At 49.2% G+C, this 26,106-nt stretch overlaps 1 protein-coding gene across 5 annotated transcripts in view; it reads right to left on the reverse strand.

Moving 5' to 3' along the window:
* The window catches only part of TRERF1 (transcriptional regulating factor 1), a 394,859-nt gene that overhangs the window by 118,766 nt on the left and 249,987 nt on the right, over window positions 1–26,106 (reverse strand). For 4 of the 5 annotated variants that reach the window (XM_029593303.1, XM_029593302.1, XM_029593299.1 and 1 more), the window contains exon 5: window positions 7,876–7,925. In XM_029593303.1, coding sequence (XP_029449163.1) covers window positions 7,876–7,925 — 50 coding nt within the window. The remainder of the gene's footprint in view (window positions 1–7,875; window positions 7,926–26,106) is intronic. The other variant, XM_029593301.1, reaches the window with a different exon arrangement.

Below are 26,106 nucleotides of genomic sequence, written 5' to 3' on the forward strand. Positions count from 1 at the left end.
CTTGGGTACAAGAATTCACAGAGAACAACAAAAGGCACATTTTTACCCGCAGAAAAATAGGCGGGCTCGGAGGCAGGATTAGGTCGGCAAACCAGGATTGCAATTTAAAAATATGCGCGGCAATTTCCACAGAAGAAGTATCTGCAAAAAAAAAACACAGGCAAATGTCTGTGGGGACTCTTCCCCTAGACAGTTTTAACAGGGAAAGTATGCTCGAGCAAACTGGTGGAAAGCCCACAGATAAAAGTACCCACGGACTTCTCACCTATGCGGGCAATTATGAAAATTACCCCCACGGATGTATTTGATTGATTCCATACTTTTCCAATGACAAGCAGCACTGCAGCACCCTTATTTATTAATATAAATAAGGACGGCAGTAGCTATGCAGAAGGAGCTTTCAAGCTTATTTAGTCTTAGGTATGAAAAGGAGACCAGTAATTCATAGTTATGCAGAACTGGAGGTTGCAGCTGAGTTCCAGTATAAAAACATAAGAAATTGCCATGCTGGGTCAGACCAAGGGTCCATGAAGCCCAGCATCCTGTTTCCAACAGAGGCCAAACCAGGCCACAAGAACCTGGCAATTACCCAAACACTAAGAAGATCCCATGCTACTGATGCAATTACTAGCAGTGGCTATTCCCTAAGTAAACTTGATTAATAGCAGATAATGGACTTCTCCTCCAAGAACTTATCTAAACCTTTTTTGAACCCAGCTACACTAACTGCATGCTATTATTTGTAAGGGTTTTGGGTGGATCCCTGGACCTGTGGCAGATGACCACGCCCACGGGGGGAAGTCCTGTGAGGGGCCACAGGTCAGGCTCAGTGTAGGAGTCATACACACCACTAGTTCTTTTAGGGGCGGATTTTCAGAGCCCTGCTCGCCTAAATCCGCCCAAAACCGGGCGGATTTAGGCGAGCAGGGCCCCGCGCGCCGGTAAGCCTATTTTACATAGGCCTACCGGCGCGCGCAGAGCCCCAGGACTCGCGTAAGTCCCGGGGTTTTCGGAAGGGGCGAGACGGGGGCGGGCCCGAACTGCGCGGCGTTTTCGGGGCGTGTCGGGAGCGTTCCGGGGGCGGGCCCGGGGGCGTGGCTACGGCCCGGGGCGGCCCGGGGGCGTGGCCGCACCCTCCGGACCCGCCCCCAGGTCGCGTCCCGGCGCGCAGGAGGCCCGCTGACGCGCGGGGATTTACGCCTCCCTCTGGGAGGCGTAAATCCCCCGACAAAGGTAAGGGGGGGTTTAGACAGGGCCGGGCGGGTGGGTTAGGTAGGGGAAGGGAGGGGAAGGTGAGGGGAGGGCAAAGGAAAGTTCCCTCTGAGGCCGCTCCGATTTCGGAGCGGCCTTGGAGGGAACGGGGGTAGGCTGCGCGGCTCGGCGCACGCCGGCTATACAAAATCCATAGCCTTGCGTGCGCCGATCCAGGTTTTTAGCAGATATGCCTGGAGCGCAAACAAAAGTAGGCTATTCGCGCTCCTTTTAAAATCCGCCCCTTATTATTCAGGATTGGTGAACCACCAGAGGTGGCAGTAGTGAGCTGGAAAGTAGCCCAGTTGGGCTTGTAGTCCCTCAGGCTCTGGAACAGCAATCCCATGATGGCTGTGCTGTAATAGAGAGAACTGATATTGTGAGTAGTAGCAGGATATGCAGAGTTCAGGAATAGAGCCTCGTTGGTAATGTACTCATACAGTGGTCTCTCAGTGGGGAGCACAGGAGCTGGAGTAAAGGCAGGTCCTCAAGGAGCGAGTACCTAGTTCCAGGGAATAGTTCTGAGAGATAGAGATGGTAACTCACAGATGTTATAGGCAGCGGTGACTTCCTGGCAGAACTAGAGTCCAAGTAGCGAGTCCAGGAACATGGGCCCTCGAGGAGCGAGTACCGGTTCCAGACTGCGACCTGAAAGATAAGAAAGAGAGAGAGGCCCCCAAGGAGTGGGTACGCCAAATAGAGTAGGTCCAAAGGAGGCAGAGTTGCAAGGTACGGAAAGCGAATCCCATCCTTTAGGAAACCTTTGCTAACTCGATTAGCTAGCAATCGGGTAGGCCTTTTATATCCTGGATGCATGATGTCATCACAGGGGGACACCCCTGAGGTTCGCGCCACAGAAGGTACTTGAAGCAGGGCCATGCGGCACGTGCACCCTAAGGCAACTGAACAGCATGGCGGGAGGCAGCGCCAAAGCCGGTCTGGGGACACCGGAGAGGATGGCAGGCAGACGCCATGGCAGCCAAACGTCCATCAACCGCAGGAGGAGTCACCAGAGAGGTAAGGAGGGCGGAGTGGAGACGTTGGGCAGCGACAGTCGTAACAGTACCCCCCTTCAAAGGGCGGTCTCCTCTTTAGAAGGATACGCAAGGTGAAACTGACGGAGCATCTCTTTGTCAAGGATGTTGGCCTGAGGCTCCCAAGAGTTTTCTTCGGGGCCGAAACCTTCCCATGACAGAAGGTATTCAAGTGCATTTCCTCGTCTTCAGAGATCAAGTATCTCTTCAACCTTGTATTCTAGGTCATCTTCTGCGTTGATAACAGATGGTACCTGAGTCTTGGATGTAAATTCGCTGAGAATGAGCGGTTTAAGAGTGAAACGTGGAAAGCGTTATGGATGTTGAGTCCTGGTGGTAGCTTCAGACTATAGGTGATGTTGCCAAGACGTCAGAGGATTGGAAATGGTCCAACGCAGCGAGGAGCGAACCAAGTGGAGGGTAGCTTCAGTCTGAGGTGTTTGGTAGATAACCAGACTTTATATCCAGGTTTGAAGACTGGCACTTGCGAATGGTGAGCGTCATAGTACTTCTTAGCATGGTCACTCACTTTATTCAGCATGTCCTTTGTCTGAACCCACAAGTTATGGATTTCATCAGCAGTAGCTTGAGCTGCTGGGGATGTCACTGAGAGCTTCAATGGAAGTGGTGGTGTTGGAGAACGACCATATACCACTTCAAAAGGTGTTGATTCAGTTGATGTTGCTGGATGAGAGTTGATGGCAAATTCAGCCCATGGTAGCAGTTCGGCCCAGTTATTCTGACGGGAACTGACATAGGCACGAATGAATTGCTTCAAAGTTCTATTCATCCGTTCTGTCTGGCCATTTGATTGCGGATGGTAGGCTGACGTGTAGTCTAGAGAGATGTCAAATAACTTGCACAAGACCCTCCAGAATCGTGCCGTGAATTGAGAACCACAATCAGATACAATGTGACTAGGTAGGCCGTGAAGGCGAAATATGTGCGATATGAAGAGCTTCGCAAGCTCCAAGGCTGAGGGTAAGCCAGGAAGCACTAAGAAGTGGGCCATCCTGCTGAAGCGATCAACTGTTACCCAACTGGTATTCATTCCTCCGGAAGGGGGTAATTCGACTACAAAATCAGTAGTGATGTGTGACCAGGGCTGTTCAGGAACAGGCAGAGGTTGCAGCAGACCCCACGGTTGACCAGAAGCGGGTTTGTTCTTGTTACAATTTGTACAGGATGCCACATAGGAATAGGTATCCTACTTGATCGTAGATCACCAATACAACTTCTGTATTTTGAGCAGGGTACTGAGTTGACCAGGATGGCCAGCCAGCTTGGAATCGTGCACCCAAAAGAGCACCTTCTTTCTGAGGTGTTTTGGAACGATGGTCTTACCAGCGGGCACAGAATGGGTAGACGCCAAGATGACTTTCTTTGGATCAATTATGTGCTGAGGTTCTTCAGGCACATCCTCCGAGAGAAAGGAGCCTGACAAGGCGTCTGCTCTGGTATTTCTGTCTCCGGGGCAATACTTAAGCACAAAGTCGAAACGATTAAAAAATAAGGACCATCTGGCTTGTATGTGGTTAAGACGTTGTGGGTGGCGGAGATACTTTAGATTTTTGTGGTCCGTGAATACAGTTATTTAATGTTGAGCACCTTTGAGTCAAGGCCGCCATTCCTCAAATGCACGTTTTATTGCCAAGAGCTCTTTTTCGCAGATCCCATAGTTCTTCTCGGCCGGGGAGAATCGTTGTGAGAAGAAGGAACAGGGACGTAAGGCTTTCGAGTCTCCTGTCTGGCTCAATACGGCCCCCACGCCGACATCTGAAGCATCAACTTCAACGATAAAGGGCTTGTTGGGGTCAGGATGCCGCAAGCATGGATCCATGGAGAAGGCAGTCTTCAGATTCTCGAACGCGGAAATGGCCTCCGCAGACCATTTTGAAGCATTGGCACCCTTGCGAGTCATAGCAGTCAAGGGTACTGTTAAAGAAGAGTAGTTCTTTATGAAGCTTCTATAATAGTTAGTGAACCCCAGGAATCTTCTCAGGGCCTTCAGGCTGGTAGGTTGGGACCAATTTTTGATACTCTCAAGTTTGTGAGGATCCATCTGGAAGCCTTCTTTAGACACAATATAGCCGAGGAAAGGCACTGAGTCTTTGTGGAATTTGCACTTAGAAAGTTTGGCGTAAAGCCGGTGTTCACGGAGTCGGCGGAGTACTTGTTTGACATCTTCAGTGTGAGTGGGCAGGTCCTGGGAGAAGATTAGGATATCATCCAGGTCCTGCAAGATGTCATTCATCATGTTCTGAAATATGGCGGGTGCGTCGCACAGGCTGAAGGGCATCACTAAGTACTCGAAGTGGCCGTCTCGAGTGTTGAAGGCTGTTTTCCATTCGTCGCCACTACGAATGCGAACTAAGTTGTAGGCTCCCTTCAGGTCGAGTTTTGAAAATATTTTGGCCCCTTGAAGCCGGTCACACAGCTCCGAGATTAAAGGCAAGGGGTAACGGTCTTTAATCGTGATCTCATTCAGACCTCGGTAATCGATACATGGACGTAGGGTACCGTCCTTCTTCCCCACAAAGAAAAAGCCTGCGCCAGCTGGAGACTTCAATGGTCTGATAAACCCCTTCTGAAGGTTCTCTTCAATGTATTCGGACATTGCCTTGTTCTCAATTGCTGAGAAAGGATAGACACGTCCTTTAGGAGGCTCAGTATTGGGTTTCAGTCTTATGGCACAGTCATAGGACCTATGCGGAGGAAGAGTCAGCCGCTTCTTTGGAGAACACATTCCCATAGGATGCGTATTGGGGCGGCAGTCCTGGCATCGCCGGAGTCGTAGGCATGCAGATGACAGGAGCAATCTCCTTAAGGCACCTCCCATGACACTCTGGGCCCCAGCGGGAGAGTTCCAAGGATGCCCAGTCAAATTGGGGTTGGTGCGCTTGCAACCAGGGTAACCCCAGGACGATAGGGTGCATGGCCTTTTCCAACACAAAGCAGGGAAGCGATTCTATATGGAGAGCTCCGGTGCGGAGAGTCATTGGTAAGGTTTGGCAAGTCACATTGCCCGGTAAGGGCTCTCCATGGATAGAGGATAGAAGTAGCGGAACTTTCAAACTGACGAGGGGAATCCTCAGGTGTCCCACTAAACGTCGGAGAATAAAGTTGCCTCCTGCCCCTGAATCCACCAGGGCAACAGTTTGAACCGTGGATGGTCCGCAGGTCAAGGAGTCTGGAACAGAGAGTGGAGGAGAGGGCGTAGTGAGGCCTAAGAACAGTCCTCCTGCAGGACTTAGGTCCGTCCGTTTCCCGAACAAATAGGGCATGTAGGGACATCGTGGCCGGACTGACCACAGTACAAGTAAAGACCGCGCCTCTTCTGAAGTCTTCTCTCTTTGGAAGTCAAATGCCCGTGACCAAGTTGCATCGGTTCATCTTCATTGGCAGCAGGAATTACTGGAACCATCCGAGGTGCAGGTTTAGCACTAGCCTGTTTCAACCCAGGTATTCTATTAGGCCGGAGTTTCTTCACCTTGTCACGAAGCCGGTGATCGATCCAAGTGGCCAAAGCCACTAGTTCGTCCAGCGAGTCAGGTGTTTCGCGAGCGGCCAGCTCGTCTTTTAAATGGGTATCCAGGCCTCTGAAGAAAAGGGTCTTCAGGCATTTAGGGTCCCAGCAGAGCTCTGTAGCAAGAGTTTTAAACTATCGCAAAATCAGCCAATTGGTCTGTTGCCTTGCTTCAGGTCCACCAAAGCAGAGCCGGCAATGGTAACTCAAGCAGGATCATCGAAAACGGATTTAAATAAGTCCAGAAATCCATCTATGTCCTGCAATATAGGATCCTTGCGTTCCCACAGGGTAGACGCCCAAGACAAGGCCCTTCCATCTAGATAAGAAAGAATGTAAGTAGTCTTGGAAAACGCTGTAGGGAACTGAGAAGGCTGTAGAGCAAAATGCATGCAGCACTGGTTTAGAAAGCCCCATGTCTTCTGAATCTCTCCCGAGAAAAGAACTGGAGCCGCCAGCGGTACAGCAGTCTTTAAAGTTACCTCCTGTAACTGACTTTCATTGCTGGAAGCAGTGCCTTGGGTCTTCTGTGTGTGCAGTTGATGAAAAGCTGAAATGAGTTTCTCCAAAGCATCTTGCTGCTCTGAAATGCACAGGGCCAGGCACGGTATGGCCTGCAGGGCATTGAGCTGTGCCGGATCCATGGAGTTAGCAATCTGTTATTATTTGTAGGGTTTTGGGTGGATCCCTGGACCTGTGGCAGATGACCACGCCCACAGGGGGAAGTCCTGTGAGGGGCCACAGGTCAGGCTCAGCGTAGGAGACATACACACACTAGTTCTTTTATTATACAGGATTGGTGAACCACCAATCCTGGAAAGTAGGTCGGTTGGGCTTGTGGTCCCTCAGGCTCTGGAACAGCATCCCACGATGGCTGTGCTGTAATAGAGAGAACTGATATTGTGAGTAGTAGCAGGATATGCAGAGTTCAGGAATAGAGCCTCGTTGGTAATGTACTCATGCAGCGGTCTCACTGTGGAGCACTGGAGCTGGAGTAAAGGCAGGCCCTCGAGGAGCGAGTACCTGGTTCCAGGGAATAGCTCTGAGAGATAGAGATGGTAACTCACAGATGTTATAGGCAGAGGTGACTTCCTTGCGGAAGTGGAGTCCAAGTAGCGAGTCCAGGAACATGGGCCCTCGAGGAGCGAGTACCGGTTCCAGACTGCGACCTGAAAGATAAGAAAGAGAGAGAGGCCCCCGAGGAGCGGGAACCCCAAATAGAGTAGGTCCAAAGAAGGCAGAGTTGCAAGGTACAGAGAGCGAATCCCATTCGTTAGGAAACCTTTGCTAACTCGATTAGCTGGCAATCGCGTAGGCCTTTTGTATCCTGGATGCATGACATCATCACAGGGGGATGCCCCTGAGGTTCACGCCACAGAAGGTCTTGAAGCAGGGCCGCACGGCACGCACACCCTAAGGCTTCTGAACAGCATGGCGGGAGGCAGCGCCCAAGCCGGTCTGGGGACGCTGGAGAGGACAGCAGGCAGATGCTGCGGCAGCCAAACGTCCTTCAACCGCAGGAGGAGTCGCCAGAGAGGTAAGGAGGGCGGAGTGGAGACATCGGGCAGCGACAGTCGTAACACTGCACTAACCACATCCTTTTTCAAATCACAGTACTGCTGCTTTGCGAGTGCTCTTTAATTTATATAAAGTTTTAAAGGGCTGGTGGGGCCTATCAAGAGAAGGAAACAGGCACTTACTATGAATGATTTAATCTAGTTATTTTCTCTTTGATTTAGGGCTCTGTTCCAGGTGCTGCACATCTCTGACTTCCCAGAGAGCTCTGTGTTCATACACAGCCCTCTGACAGGATGAGCAAAAATCTGAATGTCACCATGGAGGGAACACTGGTTCTCTCAGTGCACATCGAGCCCTCAACTACTGCAAAATAAACGTTTGATCACTAATAGTGTACAATACTACATTTTAGTGCTGGGTCATTCAGCTGATTTTTAGAATCAGCAAAGTTGAAACGCTCCTTCAATGCTAGCTGACAATGATGGTTTCAAACATCTGCCCTTGAAAATCACACACAGCTTCTCACCAAGAAATAAAGTATAATACCTTTGCTCAGGGGAAACCGCCTGTAATCTGCTTTCTGGTAGAGGGACCTGCTATTGAGCACAGAAAAAGACAATGATTAATAATGAAATATTTGACCGCTCTACACATTTAATGCAGTCATAATGCTAATTTTTTCAAACATGTATTATGCTGCCATAAACAGAGACATATTCTAGTATCTCATGGGGCATCCTATTACACAAATACTGATGCTATGAAACATATGCCATACTGTTGGCATGGGATGGGTAGCAATAGTGAAATACAACAAAAGTTTTGTGTAAAAAAAAGGAGCTGAAGGACATTAGTGGTAGTGAAAATATCACCGATAAAATTAAATCAAAATAGTTACAAGGAAACATAGTTGAGCTGCCTGCTGGCCCAGTGAGAGTGCCATGCACCAAATGCAGATGTGGATTCAGTTCTTGTATCAGTATCTTCTGCTCATTGGGGGTAACAGAAGCTGGGGAATCCTATGGCAATAGCATATGCAGCCTCTGGGGGAAGAGGATCCTGACAATCACACCACAGCAACACCTTTAGGTTGGATCTAGGGCAGGGGTCGGGAACCCATGGCTCGCGAGCCAGATATGGCTCTTTTGAGGGCTGCATCTGGCTCGCAGACAAGTTTCGCCACACTTTCCCGCTGACCCAGCTGCTGCCCGGTCCTCCTCCGCCCGGGCTTAAAATGCTGTCAGCCCGGGCGGAACGCGGCAGGTCTGCTGGAGTCAGTGGCACCGGCGTGCTCTCTTCTTCCCGCCCCCCCCCCCCCCCCCCGCGGCCCGGAAGAGGAAGTGGAGAGCATCGGGTGCGTGCGCGGCAAGAAGAGGCCACGCTAGTGCGCTCGGCATCGGTCCGAAGAAAAGAAGATTGCAGCGCGGCTCGGAGGAAAATTAAGAGGTTCAACCGCGGCCGATGGGACTCCGCCTCCGCGAGGGCTGAAAATGAAGGAGGTTAGCGTTGGGAGGAGGCTGCTGTTGCCGCGAGTTCCCGGGGTGAAGAGTGAATGAGCGAATTCACTCTCTCTCTTCCCCACCCCGGGAACTCGCAGCAGCCTCCTCCCAATGCTAACCTCCTTCATTTTCAACCCTCGCGGAGGCGGAGTCCCATCGGCCGCGGATGAACCTCTTCATTTTCCTCCGAGCTGCGCTGCAGTCTTCTTTTCTTCGGGCCGATGCCGAGCGCACTAGCGTGGCCTCTTCTTGCCGCGCACGCTCCCGATGCTCTCCACTTCCTCTTCTGGGCCGCGGGGGGGGGGGGGGGCTGTGTGTGTGTGTGTGTGTGTGTGAGAGATTGCATGTATGTGAATGATTGAGAGCCTGCCTGTGAGAGAGAGAGAGCATGATTGTAAGTTTACCATTGGGAACCTGTATGTGTAAGTTTGTGATTGAAAACCTGTTTGTGTGAAAGAGTATGTGTGTATGATTGAGATCCTTTGTGTGTGAGAGAAATCATGTGTATGTATGATTAAGAGCCTGTGTGTATAAGTAAGAGAGAGACCATGTGTGTCTGTGTGTGATTGAGAGCTGATTTAGGTGAGGGAGCATGTGAGTATGTGATTGAGAGCCTGTGTGTAAATGAGAGAAAGAGAGGACATGTTTGTAAGCATGTGAATGAAAGTCTGTGTGTGAGAGAAAAAGACAGCATGTATTTATGTGATTGAAAGCCTGTGTGTGTGTGTAAGCGTGAAAAGATAGACAGCATGTGTGTAAATGTGTAATTAAGAGCCTATATAAGTGAGAGAGAAAAAACATGTGTATATGTGAGTACTGAGAGCATGTGTGTATAGGTGTGACATTGAGAGCCAGTGTGAGCGAGAGCGCTGGTACGTGACTGAGAGAGGAGAAAGTTCCAAGCAAACCACCCCACCTCCTGCTAATTCAGAACAATCTCAGGACACCTGGATATCAAACGTTCCCAGGTATGCAGAGCAAAAAAATTTTTGTATCCTTATTATTTTTCATTACTGGGTCTTTGTGTCTGCTATTTTGAAATATTTTGTTGGTATCTGGAAATGTTTTATATGAGTTTTTAATTATTGGATATTCCACTCATCAGCTGTTTCGAAATATGTTCTTTTTGTTAGTACAGTTTTACTGCTGATGATTTTATATTTCTTGATTTGTTTTATAAGGATGGGTGATGTTTCTTTTTTCCTTTGTTACACTGCATACAGAGACTCTGGCTTGTTGCAGTTTCCAATTCAGTTTTTTCTGCATGCTTCTTGTTATGCGTTTTGGTCTCTTTATTCTATGTTAGGTGAGGGACAGCACGTGATTCAGGTGAGGTTTTCTGCTGGCGTGTAGTTTCTGTGTAGGACTCTATAGCAGCCTGACTTGGTCCGTTTTCCTAATAGGAGATGTATTGGTGTCTTAAGGCCTGGTGTAATATTTTCAGAGACTTATTGTACTTTAAAAGTGTGATCTTACATAAAATGCACACATTTACTTGTATTTAGTTTTAAACATATTGTATGGCTCTCATGGAATTACATTTTAAAATATGTGGCGTTTATGGCTCTCTCAGCCAAAAAGGTTCCTGACCCCTGATCTAGGGTGTTGCGATTCTGCTTGTGAGATTAGTTCACAAGCAGCCTCTTACCTTTTGCTGGTAGCACGGTCAGGAGACCGTCCCTGACACCACTACCTCCAGCCTGCCATCCAACGCTGTTGGATGGCAGGCTGGAGGTAGTGGTGTCAGGGACGGCTGCCATCCAACAGCGTTGGATGGCAGGCTGCCATCTTCGCGGCCCAGAGGCCACCATCGAGCACCACCCTTGTCGCTCTTCGTGGCCAGGAGACCGCTGTCAAAGTTCCCATTCTTCGCGGCCTGGAGGACACCACTATTGCTGCCAGCGCCATCGCTGCTTCTCGCGGCCCGGAGGCCATCGCTGAAGTCTTCATCTTCACGCGGCCTGGGAGCCGCCACCGACCGGGCCTTCCATGCGGCCTGGGCGCCGCCTCCGGCTCTTCATGGCTACGCTGCCACCAAAGTTCCTCTTCTGTGGCCCAGAGGCCATCCCCAACTCCACGGGTTCTTCGCGGCCTAGAGGCTGCCTCCGACATCCTCTTCTGCAGCCAGGAGGCCGCCTTGAAGCTCCTCTTCACGCGGCAGGAAGCTGCCATCTACTGTTCTTCGCGGCAGGGAGCTGCTCTCGTTGAGGCCTTGCTTCTCCTTCACTGCAGGACGTCGCTCTCCATGGTCCTGCCCCTTCCTAGGCGTGCAGTCGCACCTCCTCTCTGTTCTTAAAGGGCCAGCGGTGGGCAGTCCTTCAGAGCTCCTCCTGCTGACGTCCTTAGCTGTTTCCTCTTCAGCCCTACAAAAGGGCTCAGCCTTCAGTCAGTCTTTGCCTTCGCAAGGAGTTGGTCACGGAGTCGGACCTCTCCTGGATCTTCAGTTCCTGCTCTTCATTCCAGGAGTCCTCCGGATCCCTCTTCACTTCTTCAAGGCACTCTGTTCCTCGTTGATCCTCCTTGTCTTCGTCCATGGTTCCTGAACCATCTGATGTCCGATTCGAATCTGATGTCCTACGTTCTAACCCTGGTGTTCCGAGTCCTGACCCTGATGTTCCAAGTATTCCTCCTGATGTCCTTTGTCCAGTTCCAATCTTGAAGTACCGCTAGCTCCTAGCTCTGGATTCAGCTTTGCCTCGCCCCAGACCTCGTCTTCAGCTGACCTTCCTGGGGATAAATCCGTTTCTATCCGGTGTCTGAGTTTGGTGGCTGGAGCCCTCTTCCGGCAGGATCTGTCTTCGAGCACTGCCCGGATTCCTCCTAGTTCCTAAGCCTCTGTCTTCGTCTGAGTATCCTGAGTCTTTATCCTCGTCTGAGTCTTCCCCGGTTACAAATCCTCGTCGGAGTATCCGGAATCCTTGCCTGACTCTCTAGAATCCACTTCTGATCTCCACCTACATCTGAGCGTCTTGCGTCTGAGTTCCAAGCTACCTCATGTTCTCGTTACATCTGAGTTCCAAGCTACCTCATGTCCTCATCTCGTCTGAGTCTTCAAGTGTCCTCGTCTCATCCGAGTCCCAACCTCCATGTGTCCACTTTTCATCTGAGCCTCCAAGCTTCCTCGCCTTCTTCAAGCTGTCAGCCTAGTCTAAGGCTGAGGTCTCGTCTTGTTCCAGGTTCCAGTACCATCGCCTGTCCTCGACCTCTGTCCGTCCTGCCGCATATTCCGCTACCGAGTGGCAGGTCCGAAAGGGCTATCGAGTGGTCGAAGGGCTACCCCAGAGACCAACATTGTATTGTTGGGTCTCTACTGGTGCGTGCAGGTTCAGCAGAGGTTAGGGCAGTGGTCAGCCTGCTCCTCCCATGCTGGGACATGTCGTGCCTGCCGCGGCGCTTCCATGGAGCTCCGCTCTGTAGTCGCGTCGTGGTCCATGGGCACACATCCCCCCAGAATTGGGGGCGCTCCCTAGAGCTCTCTCCCACAGATTCCAACAGTTTGCGAAGGCCATGTGTCTGGCGAGCTTGTTCCAGTGTTGGGCCCACGCCTTGTTCCAGAATACCTGATTCAAGTACTTCTTCTGAACTTTTTGTGTCCTGAACTTTATGTTTCCTTGTTCTGCTGGGGGTGTCAGTTTTCTTGAAAACATTTTTTTAACCAGCTGCAGGAGGCACATTTGTTTATCATCAGAAAATTTTCTGAAGAATTTTTTGATTCTAATTCTCCTAAAAATATTTTTGTGCTTTGGGTACCAGCTTGTTTGTTCCCAGTTTCCTGGACATTCAATATCTTACTTCTAACCAAAATTTTTTCTCTCATTCCTTTGGTTTTTTTTTTTCCCCAGTTGTCTGGATTCCACGACCCGCAGGAGGCGCCTGCATCCAGACTTTCTCCAAGCCCAGTCTATCTGGATCTCATGACCTACAGGAAGTTCCTGCATTCAGACCTCCAAAGCTAGTCCAGTCCTGGAACCTTTCTCGACCTGCAGGGGCCCCTGCTACCGTTCCAGGAACCTTCCCACTGTGATGTTGGCTCTACTTTCTGGGTTCCAAACGACCTGCAGGAGGCGCCTGCACACAGGTTTCCACATCCAGTACCACTTCCGGCTTCATCGTCAAATATCTTCAAGCTCTGGGAGTTTTTCGTCCATCCGAGTGTACTCCACATCAACTCCAGGTATTTGGGTTCGAATGACCTGCAGGAGGCGCCTGCACCCTAAACCTGGCTTCATCTGGGCATTTCCAATTCAGTTCCTGCTTGCCTTGTTCCGGCTCCTGCCTGGGACCATCTTCAGTCAAGACCTTGTTGTTGTCTGTGCAAGTGGTGATTCCAGCCCTGGATTCCATCCCAGGTCTTCTGAGACGTCATCTAGCTGTCCATCCTTTTCCGTGACTTCAACATGGCAAGTCACTTCGTATTTACAGCTATGCTCCAGATCTTGCTGAGTATACAGAATTTAAATTTTACCGTCATTCCAAGTTCCTAAGATGTCGTTTTGTTGATCTTCCATCTTCATCTTGGCGAGTTGTCTTACATCCTGAACTCACTGCCATCAGTCCTCAAAGTCCTTCATGCAATGTTCCGAGTTGCCAAGCTAAGGACTGCAGTTATCACTCTCCATCTACATTGGTGAACTAGTATAACCTTGCAGTCTATCCACCTGGAAGGACCTTGTCTTCCTTGAAGGCTACCAACGAGATTCCACTTCGCTGTCCTTGAGTTCCTGAGAGCACTTACAATCATTTTCTCCAGAATTCTTTCACTCTTTTGCACCGCTGGGAATTGTCTCCGGTCCATCATTCCCGAGATTCCTCTGGATGGCTTTATAAGGCAATTAAAAGTAATCACCAGCTTCTCTGTGTCTTTCATCAATGAGTAGCCTCTATTAGGAAGTACGCCTTAGTTATATCCTTAACCACACATCTCCATGGAAGAGTGCTCTTTATTATCTACCAGAACCCCCTGCTATCCTTGAGCCTTGTTTCCAGAGCCTACCGGTAACTGCTATTTCAAACAGCTCCTCTGATTCTAACCCATGGAACCCTCATCCTTGCTGTCACCTGGGAGGTCCCTTACAACTAATTAACAACTTGAAGAAAATATCACCGTGACATCTTTTGATTACCAAGTTCCTCTTGAGAGCAGCCTTGCCACCATCGGAAGTCTTTGTGAAAATAGAGACTCTCCTGAGAGATAATCCTGACTGAGTTAAGGGGACTTCTCTCTGCCATCCGGCCTTGCCAACGCCAGGAATCAATAACCTTGAAGTTCCTCTCACTCGTTTATCTCCACCAATTACCACCTATCTTTGAAAGGAATATCCATGCCTCCACAATCATTTCTCCATCCTTGGCAATATTCATGGGATTCCTTGTTCCACTGGATATTATTTGTACCCATGCCTACCCAAGGGCATGTGAGAACTTACAAGTTTATCTATCCATTCTCCAGTGGTATCACTTTCGCATTCAAAATTCCAGTGTGATGTTCGATTGGTTTTTAGCATTGTAACCACCAAAAGAATGATGCGTGTGTGCGTTCTAGTTCCGTCTTGATCAACTAAGAACCAAGTACCAAACTATACTCCAAGATGTGACCACTCATCTGTGCTTCTCGTTCAACTCGAACTCTTTGATTTCAATTTCTCCACCCTGAACTGATAGAATCTGAGATGCTGCCTTGCTGTCCAGCAATTTCTGTATCCTGCTAGATCTGCATCTTTAGTGTCTGTCTACTTCTTCTCGAATCCTGACCTTTCATGTCTTCCAGCCTTGAATTCTGCAACAACTTAGTTATCCATCAAGAAGCTCCAGCTTCAGTTCATCGACCTCCCTCTGTTGTAGAAACAGACCTGGGGAGGGGGTCTTTTGAGGAGGGGGTGCTGTTGCGATTCTGCTTGTTAGACTAGCTCACAGGCAGCCTCTTACCTTTTGCCGGTAGCACAGTCAGGAGGCCGTCCCTGCCACCGCTATCGCTAACCTGCCATCCAACGCTGTTTCCTGTGGCCTGGGAGCCTCCGCCATCTTCACGGCCCAGAGGCTGCCGTCGAGCACTGCCCTCATCTCTCTTCGCGACCAGGAGGCCGCCGTAGAAGTTCCCATTCTTTGTGGCCTGGAGGCCACCGCTATTGCTGCCAGCAGCGTTGCTGCTTGCTTCTCGCAGCCCGGAGGCCGTCGCTGAAGTCTCAATCTTCACGTGGCCTGGAAGCCGCCACTGACCGGGCCTTCCAATCAGCCTGGGCACCACCTCCTCTGGCTCTTCGCGGCAAGGCCGCCATCAATGTTCCTCTTCTGCGGCCAGGAGGCCGCCCTGAAGCTCCTCTTCACGTGGCAGGAAGCAGCCATCAATCTTCTGTTCTTTGCAGCAGGGAGTTGCTCACATTGAGGCCTTGCTTTTCCTTCACTGCAGGACGCCGCTCTCCATGGTCCTGCCCCTTCCTAGGCATGGGGCTGCACCTCCTCTCTGTTCTTAAAGGGCCAGCGGTGGGCAGTCCTTTAGCGTTCCTCCTGCTGACGTCCTTAGGTGTTTCCTCTTCAGCCCTACAAAAGGGCTCAGCCTTCAGTCAGTCTTTGCAAGGAGTTGGTCTGCTCCTGGATCTTCACTTCCTGCTCTTCATTCCAGGAGTCCTCCGTGATCCCTCTTCACTTCTTCAAGGCACTCTGTTCCTCGTTGGTCCTCCTTGTCTTTGGCCATGGTTCCTGAACCTCCGTTGTCTTCTTCGTTCCATGTTCTGGTCTCTCGATGGATCCTGTCCTCGTCTTCAGATGTCCCGATGTCTCCGTGTCTTCAGATGTCCAGACGTCTCCATGCTTCAGATGTCCAGACGTCTTCTCATCTTCAGGTTTCCTGACGTCTCCCTATCTCCGGATGTCCTGACTCCCCTTGTCTTCGGATGTCCAGACGTCTCAGCCTCCTGATGTCTTCGTCTGCCATGTTCCAGTCGTCCCTGGTGGTCCTCCTCTTTAGAGGTCCCTGATGTCAAGATGCCATAGACATCCCGACGCCTAGATCTCCTGATGTCCCAAGGTATCGGTGTCCTTCATATCTGATGTCCTACGTTCTAACCCTGGTGTTTCGAGTCCTGACCCTGATGTTCCAAGTCTTTCTCCTGATGTCCTTTGTCCAGTTCCAATCCTGATGTACCGCTAGCTCCTAGCTCCGGATTCAGCTTTGCCTCACCCTGGACCTCATCTTAGCTGACCTTCCTGGGAGTAAATCCGTTTCTATCCGGTGTCTGAGTTTGGTGGCTGGAGCCCTCTTCCGGCAGGATCTGTCTTCGAGCACTGCCCAGATTCCTCCTAGTTCCTAAGCCTCTGTCTTCGTCTGAGTATTCTGAGTCTTTATCCTAGTCTGAGTCTTCCCCAGTTCCAAATCCTCATCGGAATATCCGGAATCCTCGCCTGACTCTCTAGAATCCACTTCTGATCTCCACCTACGTCTGAGCGTCTTGCGTCTGAGTTCCAAGCTACCTCACGTCCCTCTCCCGTCTGAGTCTTCAAGCGTATTTATCTCGTCTGAGTCTTCAAGTGTCCTCATCTCGTCTGAGTCCCAACCTCCATATGTCCTTTTTCCATCTGAGCCTCCGAGCTTCCTTGCCTTCTTCAAGCTGTCAACCTAGTCTAAGGCCGAGTCTTGTCTTGTTCCAGGTTCCAGTACTATCGCCTGTCCTCGACCTCTGTCCGTCCTGCCGCAACCCACTGGCAGGTCCGAAAGAGCTATCGAGTGGCCAGAGGGCTACCCCAAAGACCAGCATTGCGTTGTTGGGTCTCTACCGGTGCGTTCAGGTTCGGCAGAGGTTAGGGTGGAGGTTAGCCTGCTCCTCTCATGCTGGGACACGTCATGCCTGCCGAGGCGCTTCCATGGAGCTCCTCTCTGTAGTCGCGTCATGGTCCATGGGCACACATCTCCCCAGAAAAGGGAGCACTCCCTAGCGCTCCCTCCCACAGATTCCAAGATAGGGTGCACATGGACTGGGTTCTAAAGGAAGCTGCAGTACATAGTTCCCCTACTTAGCACATCAATGTGCTTGCTGGGATATAGAGGGAAAAAGATAGAGTTTAATTCTAAGGGGTTGGAGATGCCTGGCAACTACAAACTAAGATTCAGTTTTTTGGAGTGGAGGAATAGCCTAGAGGTTAGAGCAGAGGGCTATGAACCAGGCAAACCAGTATTCAAATCCTATTGCCGCTTCTTGTGACCTTGGGCAAGTCATGTTACTCTCTACTGCCTCAGGTACAAACCTAGGTCAGATTCCTTAAGGCTTTTCTCCCATTTTGTGTCTATCTGAAAAACCCATGAATCAGGTACTTCGATTTTAAACTCTTCGAGGATCGAGAAATTACCTACAATACCTGAATTTAATCTGCTTTGAAGTGCTGAAAGGAGGAATATAAAAAAAAAACCATCTCATTTATGCAGCCCTGTGTGATAAATGGCACTGAGAGAAGTTGTTGAAGATTTTGACTAAACTAGAGGCTCATGACTGAGGGAGATGAATTGGGCCACAAGCAAAAAATAATGACATGTGGGAGGGGGCACTCTCCAGCCTTCCTATAAGGTAGGTCCATACTCTGCAGAAAAGTCTTTCATCCCACTGAATTTACCAATAGGCCTCATAGTACTCTTGTGAATTCTGAAAAATGAAAATGTTTGAAAGATATAAAGAAATTAATAAATACATTCAAGGATATACAATGTGTCTTGTTTGGTTTCCTCTAAAAATCATCTATCCTGCTCCCAAATTGCAAAACAAATCACCTTTATCAGATAGCCTGTGTATGTGCACTAGAAAATACATTTTCACTATCCCACCATAAAAAAATTAGGCAAATCTTGTATTACGCAAGGCAAAATTTGGTTGGTGCAGCAATAAATTGAAATGCCTGTGCCATCTGTTATCAGGAAGAGCTGCTGTCATTGTTACATCATTTTTATTCTGTTATGTATATTTATGCTATGAATATGATGTATGTTTTATTGTACCTCACTGTGAATTGTGGAATAGCGGGCTATACGATTTTTTAAATGAAATTAAAGAAACCCAGGCATGGGGGAACAATGGAGACTATAACTGTACCGGAAGAGTTACTACTGTATGTTGGGGATGGGGTTGAAAAGTTGGGAAAAGGGAACGAGAAGTTTACTGTTATTACAAGTGGGTGTTTCACCTACATTTGTGTTACTAATATAGATTCGTTATTGTATACCTTGGTGCGTGTACTTTGATTTGTACTAAATTAAATTAAATTAAAGAGCATTGCTCTGAAGTTCACATATTTCAAGGCAGTGCAATCCTCCAGTCAGTAGATGGTGCTACAGGATGACAGAAATGGTAAGGTTTAGACCTACAAATTTCATCCCAGTGGCTCAACCAAAATAGCTAGAGGGAGAAAGCATCTCAGGCCTGGAGATCTCTGCCTCATAGCCCAGAAAACAGGCAGCTGTTAATTCTGTCCTGGAGATCTCTGCCTTTTGGCCTGAGAAAGAGATGTCAGCAGTGAGTGCCCAGAGATCTCTGATCTGTAGCCCTGAAGAGAGGAAGAGACAGCAAAGGCTGAGGATCTACACCCCGCTACCCAGCAGAGAAAGAGGAAATACAGGCCCTAAGGATCTCTGCCTTCTGCCCTGGCAGACAGAAAAGGCAGCAGTGTGGGTCCAGGGATATTTTCAGGAGCTACAGCAAGCTAGGTAGTCACTTTTGGGGAATATTAGTATTTCTTCTAAGTGTTTTTGGTGGAGAGGGCATATTGGAATCTTAAAGAAGACCCTGGACAGTGCAGTTCCCCATAAAATTAAATATATTTTAGATGCGTGATGTTTTTGGTCTATTTATTCTTAAATAGCAGTAGGGTGATAGTTAATATTAATTGAATGGCGATGGTGCAAGCAGGTAGAAGTGTAAACTACTAGGGAAGAAACCCTGGTGAACTGTCTTCAAAACCACAGACGTATGGACAAGGAGGATGGGTAAGATAAGGTGTTAGATTAAATACAAAGTTCAAAATGTTTCTCTTTTTTTCTGTTTTACAGCATGAAGCTGGTCAGATGAGGACCTGCTCTGCCACCTCTCGCTGCCAGGAAACACACTAGGATTCTCAGGCTGTACCCCTTTATGTATGGTTTTATCGTTACTATTAATATTAAAGCTCCTTAAAGGCAACTTACAGCACTCAGAAAAAGGGGAATTAGGGGAGGAGGGCTATGTGTCCTTTCAACGTTTCTTTCTTGTTTATACAATCCTATTACATCTTCCTCATCCACAGCAGCAAGGCCCGTCACCTTTCCTGAGCAAAGGAGACGGAGGCAGAGCTCTCCCTAACATGCACCTGAAGTAGAAAGAGAAGGAACAAATGAAGAGCGACAGTGTGATTAAGGTTGCCAACCGGCTCCAGATTTTCAGGACAGGTTGATCCAGTCCTGGTTTTACCCCATCGCATGCTGGGACTTATTCTGATTTCCCTATTGCATTCCCTATGAAAAGCAAGACAATAAGTATCTGCATGCAGGGTAGTAAAACCAGGACTGGATCAACCTGTCTGGAAAATCTGGAGCCAGTTGGCCACCGTAAGTGTGATAGTGTGATAGTAGTGAGAAGCAACTACAGCTGAGGACCAATAACGGAGCTTCTACAGTTTAAAGAACAGGAGAGCTCCTTTTGGCTAATTGGTAAAGATATTTAGGCAAGATGGAATCTAGTTTTATTCTTGGATGAGACATTTCCTGTCAACAGTAGTATCTCCAGGGTGCCTGTACCCTGTAGAAAAATGTTAAAATAAAAATCAAAGCAAATGGAGAAATTACTTACCTGATAATTCCATTTTCCTTAGTGTACACAGATGGACTCAGAACCAATGTGTATACTGTACTCCTGATAGCAGTTGGAGATGGATCAGATTTCAATCTGACATCAGCCCTAGTACATATACCCCTGCAGGAAGTGCAGCTCTTCAGTATTCTCCTCGAAAAGCAATTGTGGATATATGTATGACTGAATAATTTGAATAACTTGATTAACTTTATAACTTGGATAACTTGATTAACTTTATAACTTGGTTAACTTGATTAATTTGAACTGGTTGAATTGTGTTACCACTGTCGCTGCCCGACATCTCCACTGCACCCTCCGTACCTCTCTGGCGAGACCTCCTGCGGTTGACGGACGTTTGGCTGCCGCAGCTTCTGCCTGCCGTCCTCTCCGGCGTCCCCGGACCAGCTTGTTCAGCTGCCTTAGGGCGTGCGCGCCGCGCAGCCCTGCTTCAAGTACCTTATGTGGAGCGAACCTCAGGGGCGTCCCCCTGTGATGACGTCATGCATCCAGGATACAAAAGGCCTACACGATTGCTAGCTAATCGAGTTAGCAAAGGTTTCCTAACGGATGGGATTCGCTCTCTGTACCTTGCAACTCTGCCTCCTTTGGACCTACTTTATTTGGGGTTCCCGCTCCTCGGAGGCCTCTCTCTCTTTCTTATCTTTCAGGTTGCAGTCTGGAACCGGTACTCGCTCCTCAAGGGCCCATGTTCCTGGACTCGCTACTTGGACTCCACTTATGCCAGGAAGTCACCGCTGCCTATAACATCTGTGAGTTACCATCTCTATCTCTCAGAGCTATTCCCTGGAACCAGGTACTCGCTCCTCGAGGGCCTGCCTTTACTCCAGCTCCTGTGCTCCACACTGAGAGACCACTGCATGAGTACATTACCAACGAGGCTCTATTCCTGAACTCTGCATATCCTGCTACTACTCACAATATCAGTTCTCTCTATTACAGCACAGCCATTGTGGGATCGCTGTTCCAGAGCCTGAGGGACTACAAGCCCAATCGGGCTACTTTCCAACTCACTACTGCCACCTCTGGTGGTTCACCAATCCTGTATAATAAAAGAACTAGTGTGTGTGTGTCTCCTACGCTGTGCCTGACCTCTGGCCCTTCATGGGACTTCCCCCCATGGGCGTGGTCATCTGCCACAGGTCCAGGGATCCACCCAAAACCCTTTCAAATAATAACAAATTGGTTATAGCTGGAGACCGCCAGTGCCCTCAACCGAGAAACGTCGACACCCGGTAGGATGGGTGTCCTAGCTGGAGGAAAGCATGGCTAACCCGTGAATCACTCACTCTCGGGGATGTCACTCGAGGATTCCATGAATAACGGCAGCTGTGGGTGGGATTCTGAGTCCATCTGTGTACACTAAGGAAAACGAAATTATCAGGTAAGTAATTTCTCCATTTCCTAGCGTGTAGCAGATGGATTCAGGACCAATGGGATGTATAAAAGCTACTCCCGAACCGGGTGGGAGGCTGCCAGTGGCCCACTTAGTATTGCCCTTGCAAATGCTGTGTCCTCTCAAGCCTGAACATCCAGGCAGTAAAACCTGGAGAAGGTGTGGATGGAGGACCATGTCGCCACCCGACAGATCTCGGCGGGTGACAGCATCTTGGTTTTCGCCCAGGACACTGCCTGAGCTCTAGTGGAATGGGCCTTGACTTGTAAAGGCAGTGGCTTGCCTGCTTCTACGTAGGCTGCCTTAATGACTTCTTTGATCCAGCGGGCTATGGTTGCTCGCGAGGCCGCTTCCCCTTGCTTCTTCCCGCTGTGAAGGATGAATAGATGGTCCGTCTTTCGTATGGATTCCGACCTTTCCAGGTATCAGACTAGGAGTTTGCTGATGTTGAAGTGGTGTAGACTGCGAGACTCTTCCGAATACTTATGCTCATCTGGCAATGGTAGCGAGATGGTTTGGTTGAGATGGGGAGCGAGATGGTTTGGTTGAGGTGCGTAATTAGATGGTTCCCGGGGTGAGTCTGAGGAACGGCTCCCTGCAGGACAGTGCTTGTAGCTCGGAGATACGACGGGCCAAACAGACTGCCTCCAGGAAGGCTGTGTTCAATGTTAATAGTGGAGAGACAGGCCACAAAGAGGTCTGAAGGAGGTTCCTGCTAAGAAATCTAGGACCAGGTTGAGGTTCCAAAGAGGCACCGGCCACTTTAGGGGTGGTCGGATCTGCTTGACTCCTTTCAGAAAGCGGGAGACATCCGGGTGAGAGGCTATGCTGCTGCTCTCACTCTTGGTTCCGTACCATGACAATGCGGCCACCTGTACCTTGATGGAGTTGAGAGACAATGCCTTCTGTAGTCCGTTCTGCAGGAATTCCAAAATCGCAGGAATTTTGACTGAGCGAGAAACGGTGTTGCGGTCCTCACACCAGGCTTCGAATACTCTCCAAATCCTTATGTATGTTAGGGATGTGGAGAACTTGCGTGCTCGAAGCAGGGTGTCAATTACTGCCCCCGAGTATCCGCTCTTCCTCAGGCAAGTCCTCTCAATGGCCAGACCGTAAGAGAGAATCGAGCTGGATACTTGTTGGTCCTTGTTGGAGCAGGTCTCTATGTGGAGGTAGTGGGAGGGGGCACCCTGTCAGCAGCCTTCGCATGTCTGCGTACCATGGTCTTCTTGGCCAGTCCGGGGCCACTAGAAGTACTGGTCCCCTGTGGTGTTCTATCTTGTGGATGATTGCGCCCAATAGGGGCCACAGTGAGAAGGCGTATAATAGAGTTTCCTGTGGCCACGTCTGTACCAGGGTATCGATTCCCTGGGACTGGAGTTCCGACCTGTGGCTGAAGAAGCTGGGCACTTGGGCGTTGGACCAGTTTGCCAGGAGGTCCATGGTTGGTGTTCCCCAACGGTTTACTATCAATTGGAATGCGGTGGTCGATAGCCTCCATTCTCCTGAGTCTAGACTTTCTCTGCTGAGGTAATCCGCAGCGACGTTGTCTTTCCCCACGATGTGGATGGCTGAGATCTCTTGAAGGTTCGCTTCCGCCCATGACATTAGGAGGTCTATTTCCAGAGACACCTGTTGACTTCTGGCTCCTCCCTGACGGTTGATGTAGGCCACTGTTGTGGCGTTGTCCGACATTACTCTGACTGATTTGTCTCGGAGTCTGTGACCGAACCGTAGACAGACTAGTCTGACTGCCCGGGCTTCTAGGCGATTGATGTTCCATCCTGACTCTTCTTTGTTCATAAGAGCATAAGAACATAAGAAAATGCCATACTGGGTCAGACCAAGGGTCCATCAAGCCCAGCATCTTGTTTCCAACAGTGGCCAATCCAGGCCATGAGAACCTGGCGAGTACCCAAAAACTGTCTATTCCATGTTACCATTGCTAATGGCAGTGGCTATTCTCTAAGTGAACTTAATAGCAGGTAATGGACTTCTCCTCCAAGAACTTATCCAATCCTTTTTTAAACACAGCTATATTAACTGCACTAACCACATCCTCCGGCAACAAATTCCAGTGTCTAATTGTGTGTTGAGTAAAAAAGAACTTTCTCCGATTAGTTTTAAATGTGCCCCATGCTAACTTCATGGAGTGCCCCCTAGTCTTTCTACCATCCGAAAGAGTAAATAACCGATTCACATCTACCCGTTCTAGACCTCTCATAATTTTAAACATCTCTATCATATCCCCCTCAGCTGTCTCTTCTCCAAGCTGAAAAGTCCTAACCTCTTTAGTCTTTCCTCATAGGGGAGCTGTTCCATTCCCCTTATCATTTTGGTAGCTCTTCTCTGTACCTTCTCCATCGCAATTATATCTTTTTTGAGATGCGGTGACCAGAATTGTACACAGTATTCAAGGTGCGGTCTCACCATGGAGCGATGCAGAGGCATTATGACATTTTCCGTTTTATTCACTATTTCCTTTCTAATAATTCCCAACATTCTGTTTGTTTTTTTGTCTGCCGCAGCACACTGAACCGACGATTTCAATGTGTTATCCACTATGACACCTAGATCTCTTTCTTGGGTTGTAGCATCTAATATGGAACCCAACATTGTGTAATTATAGCATGGGTTATTTTTCTCTATATGCATCACCTTGCACTTATCCACATTAAATTTCATCTGCCATTTGGATGCCCAATTTTCCAGTCTCACAAGGTCTTTTTGCAATTTATCACAATCTGCTTGTGATTTAACTACTCTGAACAATTTTGTGTCATCTGCAAATTTGATTATCTCACTCGATGTAATTCTTTCCAGATCATTTATAAATATATTGAAAAGTAAGGGTCCCAATACAGATCCCTGAGGCACTCCACTGTCTACTCCCTTCCACTGAGAAAATTGTCCATTTAATCCTACTCTCTGTTTCCTGTCTTTTAGCCAGTTTGCAATCCACGAAAGGACATCACCACCTATCCCATGACTTTTTACTTTTCCTAGAAGCCTCTCATTAGGAACTTTGTCAAACGCCTTCTGAAAATCCAAGTATACTACATCTACCGGTTCACCTTTATCCACATGTTTATTAACTCCTTCAAAAAAGTGAAGCAGATTTGTGAGGCAAGACTTGCCCTGGGTAAAGCCATGCTGACTTTGTTCCATTAAACCATGTCTTTCTATATGTTCTGTGATTTTGATGTTTAGAACACTTTCCACTATAAGCATTTCCAGGTGGCAGCACTTGCACGTTGCGAAGCAGGCCTCGCCTTTCCCTACTACATATTTATCTTTCACCAAGGTGGTGAGGAAGAATTATGTGGCGTGTTCCGTCCCCTGTACAGCGTGGAAATCTCCACTGGCCTGTACAGCGAGATCCGTTGGAGGTAAGCGAGAGCCATTGCGCCTGGGTGGTTAGCTCCTGGCAGTGTGCTCCCCATCCTCGTAGGCTGGCGTCCGTGGTGAGCAGGATCCGAGTTGGTGAAGATAGTCTCACTCCCTGGCTCAGTTGGCCTTCTTGTAGCCACCATCGGAGTTGGGTCCAAACTTTGTCCGGGAGCTGAAGACGTACGGTGTAGTTCTGGGACAGCGGATTCCATCGTGATAGTAGTGAGCGCTGTAGGGGTCTCATGTGAGCTCTTGCCCATGGCACTACTTCCAGTGTGGATGCCATGAGGCCGAGGACTTGGAGGTAGTCCCATGCCGTGGGGTGAAGCTCGCTCAACAGGATTCACAACTGGGTCATCAGTTTTGATCTCCTTGTCGGTGTCAGGATGACCTTGTCTTGTTTGGTGTCGAACTGGACTCCCAAGTATTCTAGAGATTGGGAGGGCTGCAGACAGCTCTTGTTTGTGTTGACCACCCACCCGAGGCTCTCCAGTAGAGTTTTGACTCTGTTGGTCGCCAGGTGGCTTTCCGCTGGGGATTTCGCCCTGATCAGCCAATCTAGATAAGGGTGTATGAGGATTCCTTCCTTCCTCAGTGTTGCTGCCACTACCACCATGATCTTGGTGAACATCCGGGGTGCTGTGGCTAACGCGAATGGCAGTGCGCGGAACTGGTAGTCATGGTCCAGGAACGTGAAGCTTAGAAAACACTGATACTCTTGATGGATCGAAATGTGTAGGTAGGCTTCCGACAGATCCATGGATGTGAGGAACTTTCCCGGTTGTATCGCCCTTATTACCGAGTGAGGGTTTCCATGCGGAAGCCAGGAATTTTCAGGTGGCGGTTGACCGACTTGAGGTCCAGGATGGGCCTGAATGTTCCTTCTTTCTTGGGAATGATAAAATAGATGGAATAATGTCCAGTATTTATTTGTTGTGTGGGCACCTGTGTTATAGCCTCTAAGGTTAGCAATCTGGTCAGAGTAGCTTCCACTGCCATGCTCTTGGAAGGGTCGTGGCAGGGGGATTCCACAAACTTGTCCGGAAATCCCTCTCGAATGATGGCTAGGACCCATTTGTCCGAAGTTATCTCGACCCATCTTTGGTAGAATAGGGCACGTCTGCCCCCTATGGCTTCTTCCTTTGGACGGGTCAGCTGATTTTCATTGTGGGGTGCGGCTGGGGCCTGGGCCCGAGCTGACTCCCCTTTTGTTGTGCTTGTTTCGAAAGGACTGGCTCCTGCCTGCGGGGCGAGCCGCTTGATATGTGCTTCTTTATGGGTTGAACCACTGTGATCCTCTGCCCCCGGAAATTCAGGGGAAGGGTAGCTGGTTTCTCTTATTCCTGTCCTCCGGTAGCCGCAGCAGTGGGGATTCGCCTCATTTGTTGGCTAGTTTCTCTAGTTCACTTTCGAACAGGAGGGTTCCCTTGAAGGGCATCCTTGTGAGTCTCGTTTTGGAGGATGCGTCGGCCGACCAGCTTCGGAGCCAGAGTTGTCTTCTGGGTGCCACGGCTGATGACACTCCTCTAGCTGCGGTGCGCACAAGATCAGAAGCGGCATCCGTGAGGAATGATACTGCTGGTTCCAGGGCTTCCCCAGGAGTGTTGTTCCTGGTCTGTGATAAGCAGGCGCGTAACACCACGGCACAGCAGGCCATGATAGATATAGT

The sequence above is a fragment of the Rhinatrema bivittatum genome, chromosome 3 (genome assembly GCF_901001135.1).
Source record: "Rhinatrema bivittatum chromosome 3, aRhiBiv1.1, whole genome shotgun sequence".
NCBI classification, from domain to species: domain Eukaryota; kingdom Metazoa; phylum Chordata; class Amphibia; order Gymnophiona; family Rhinatrematidae; genus Rhinatrema; species Rhinatrema bivittatum.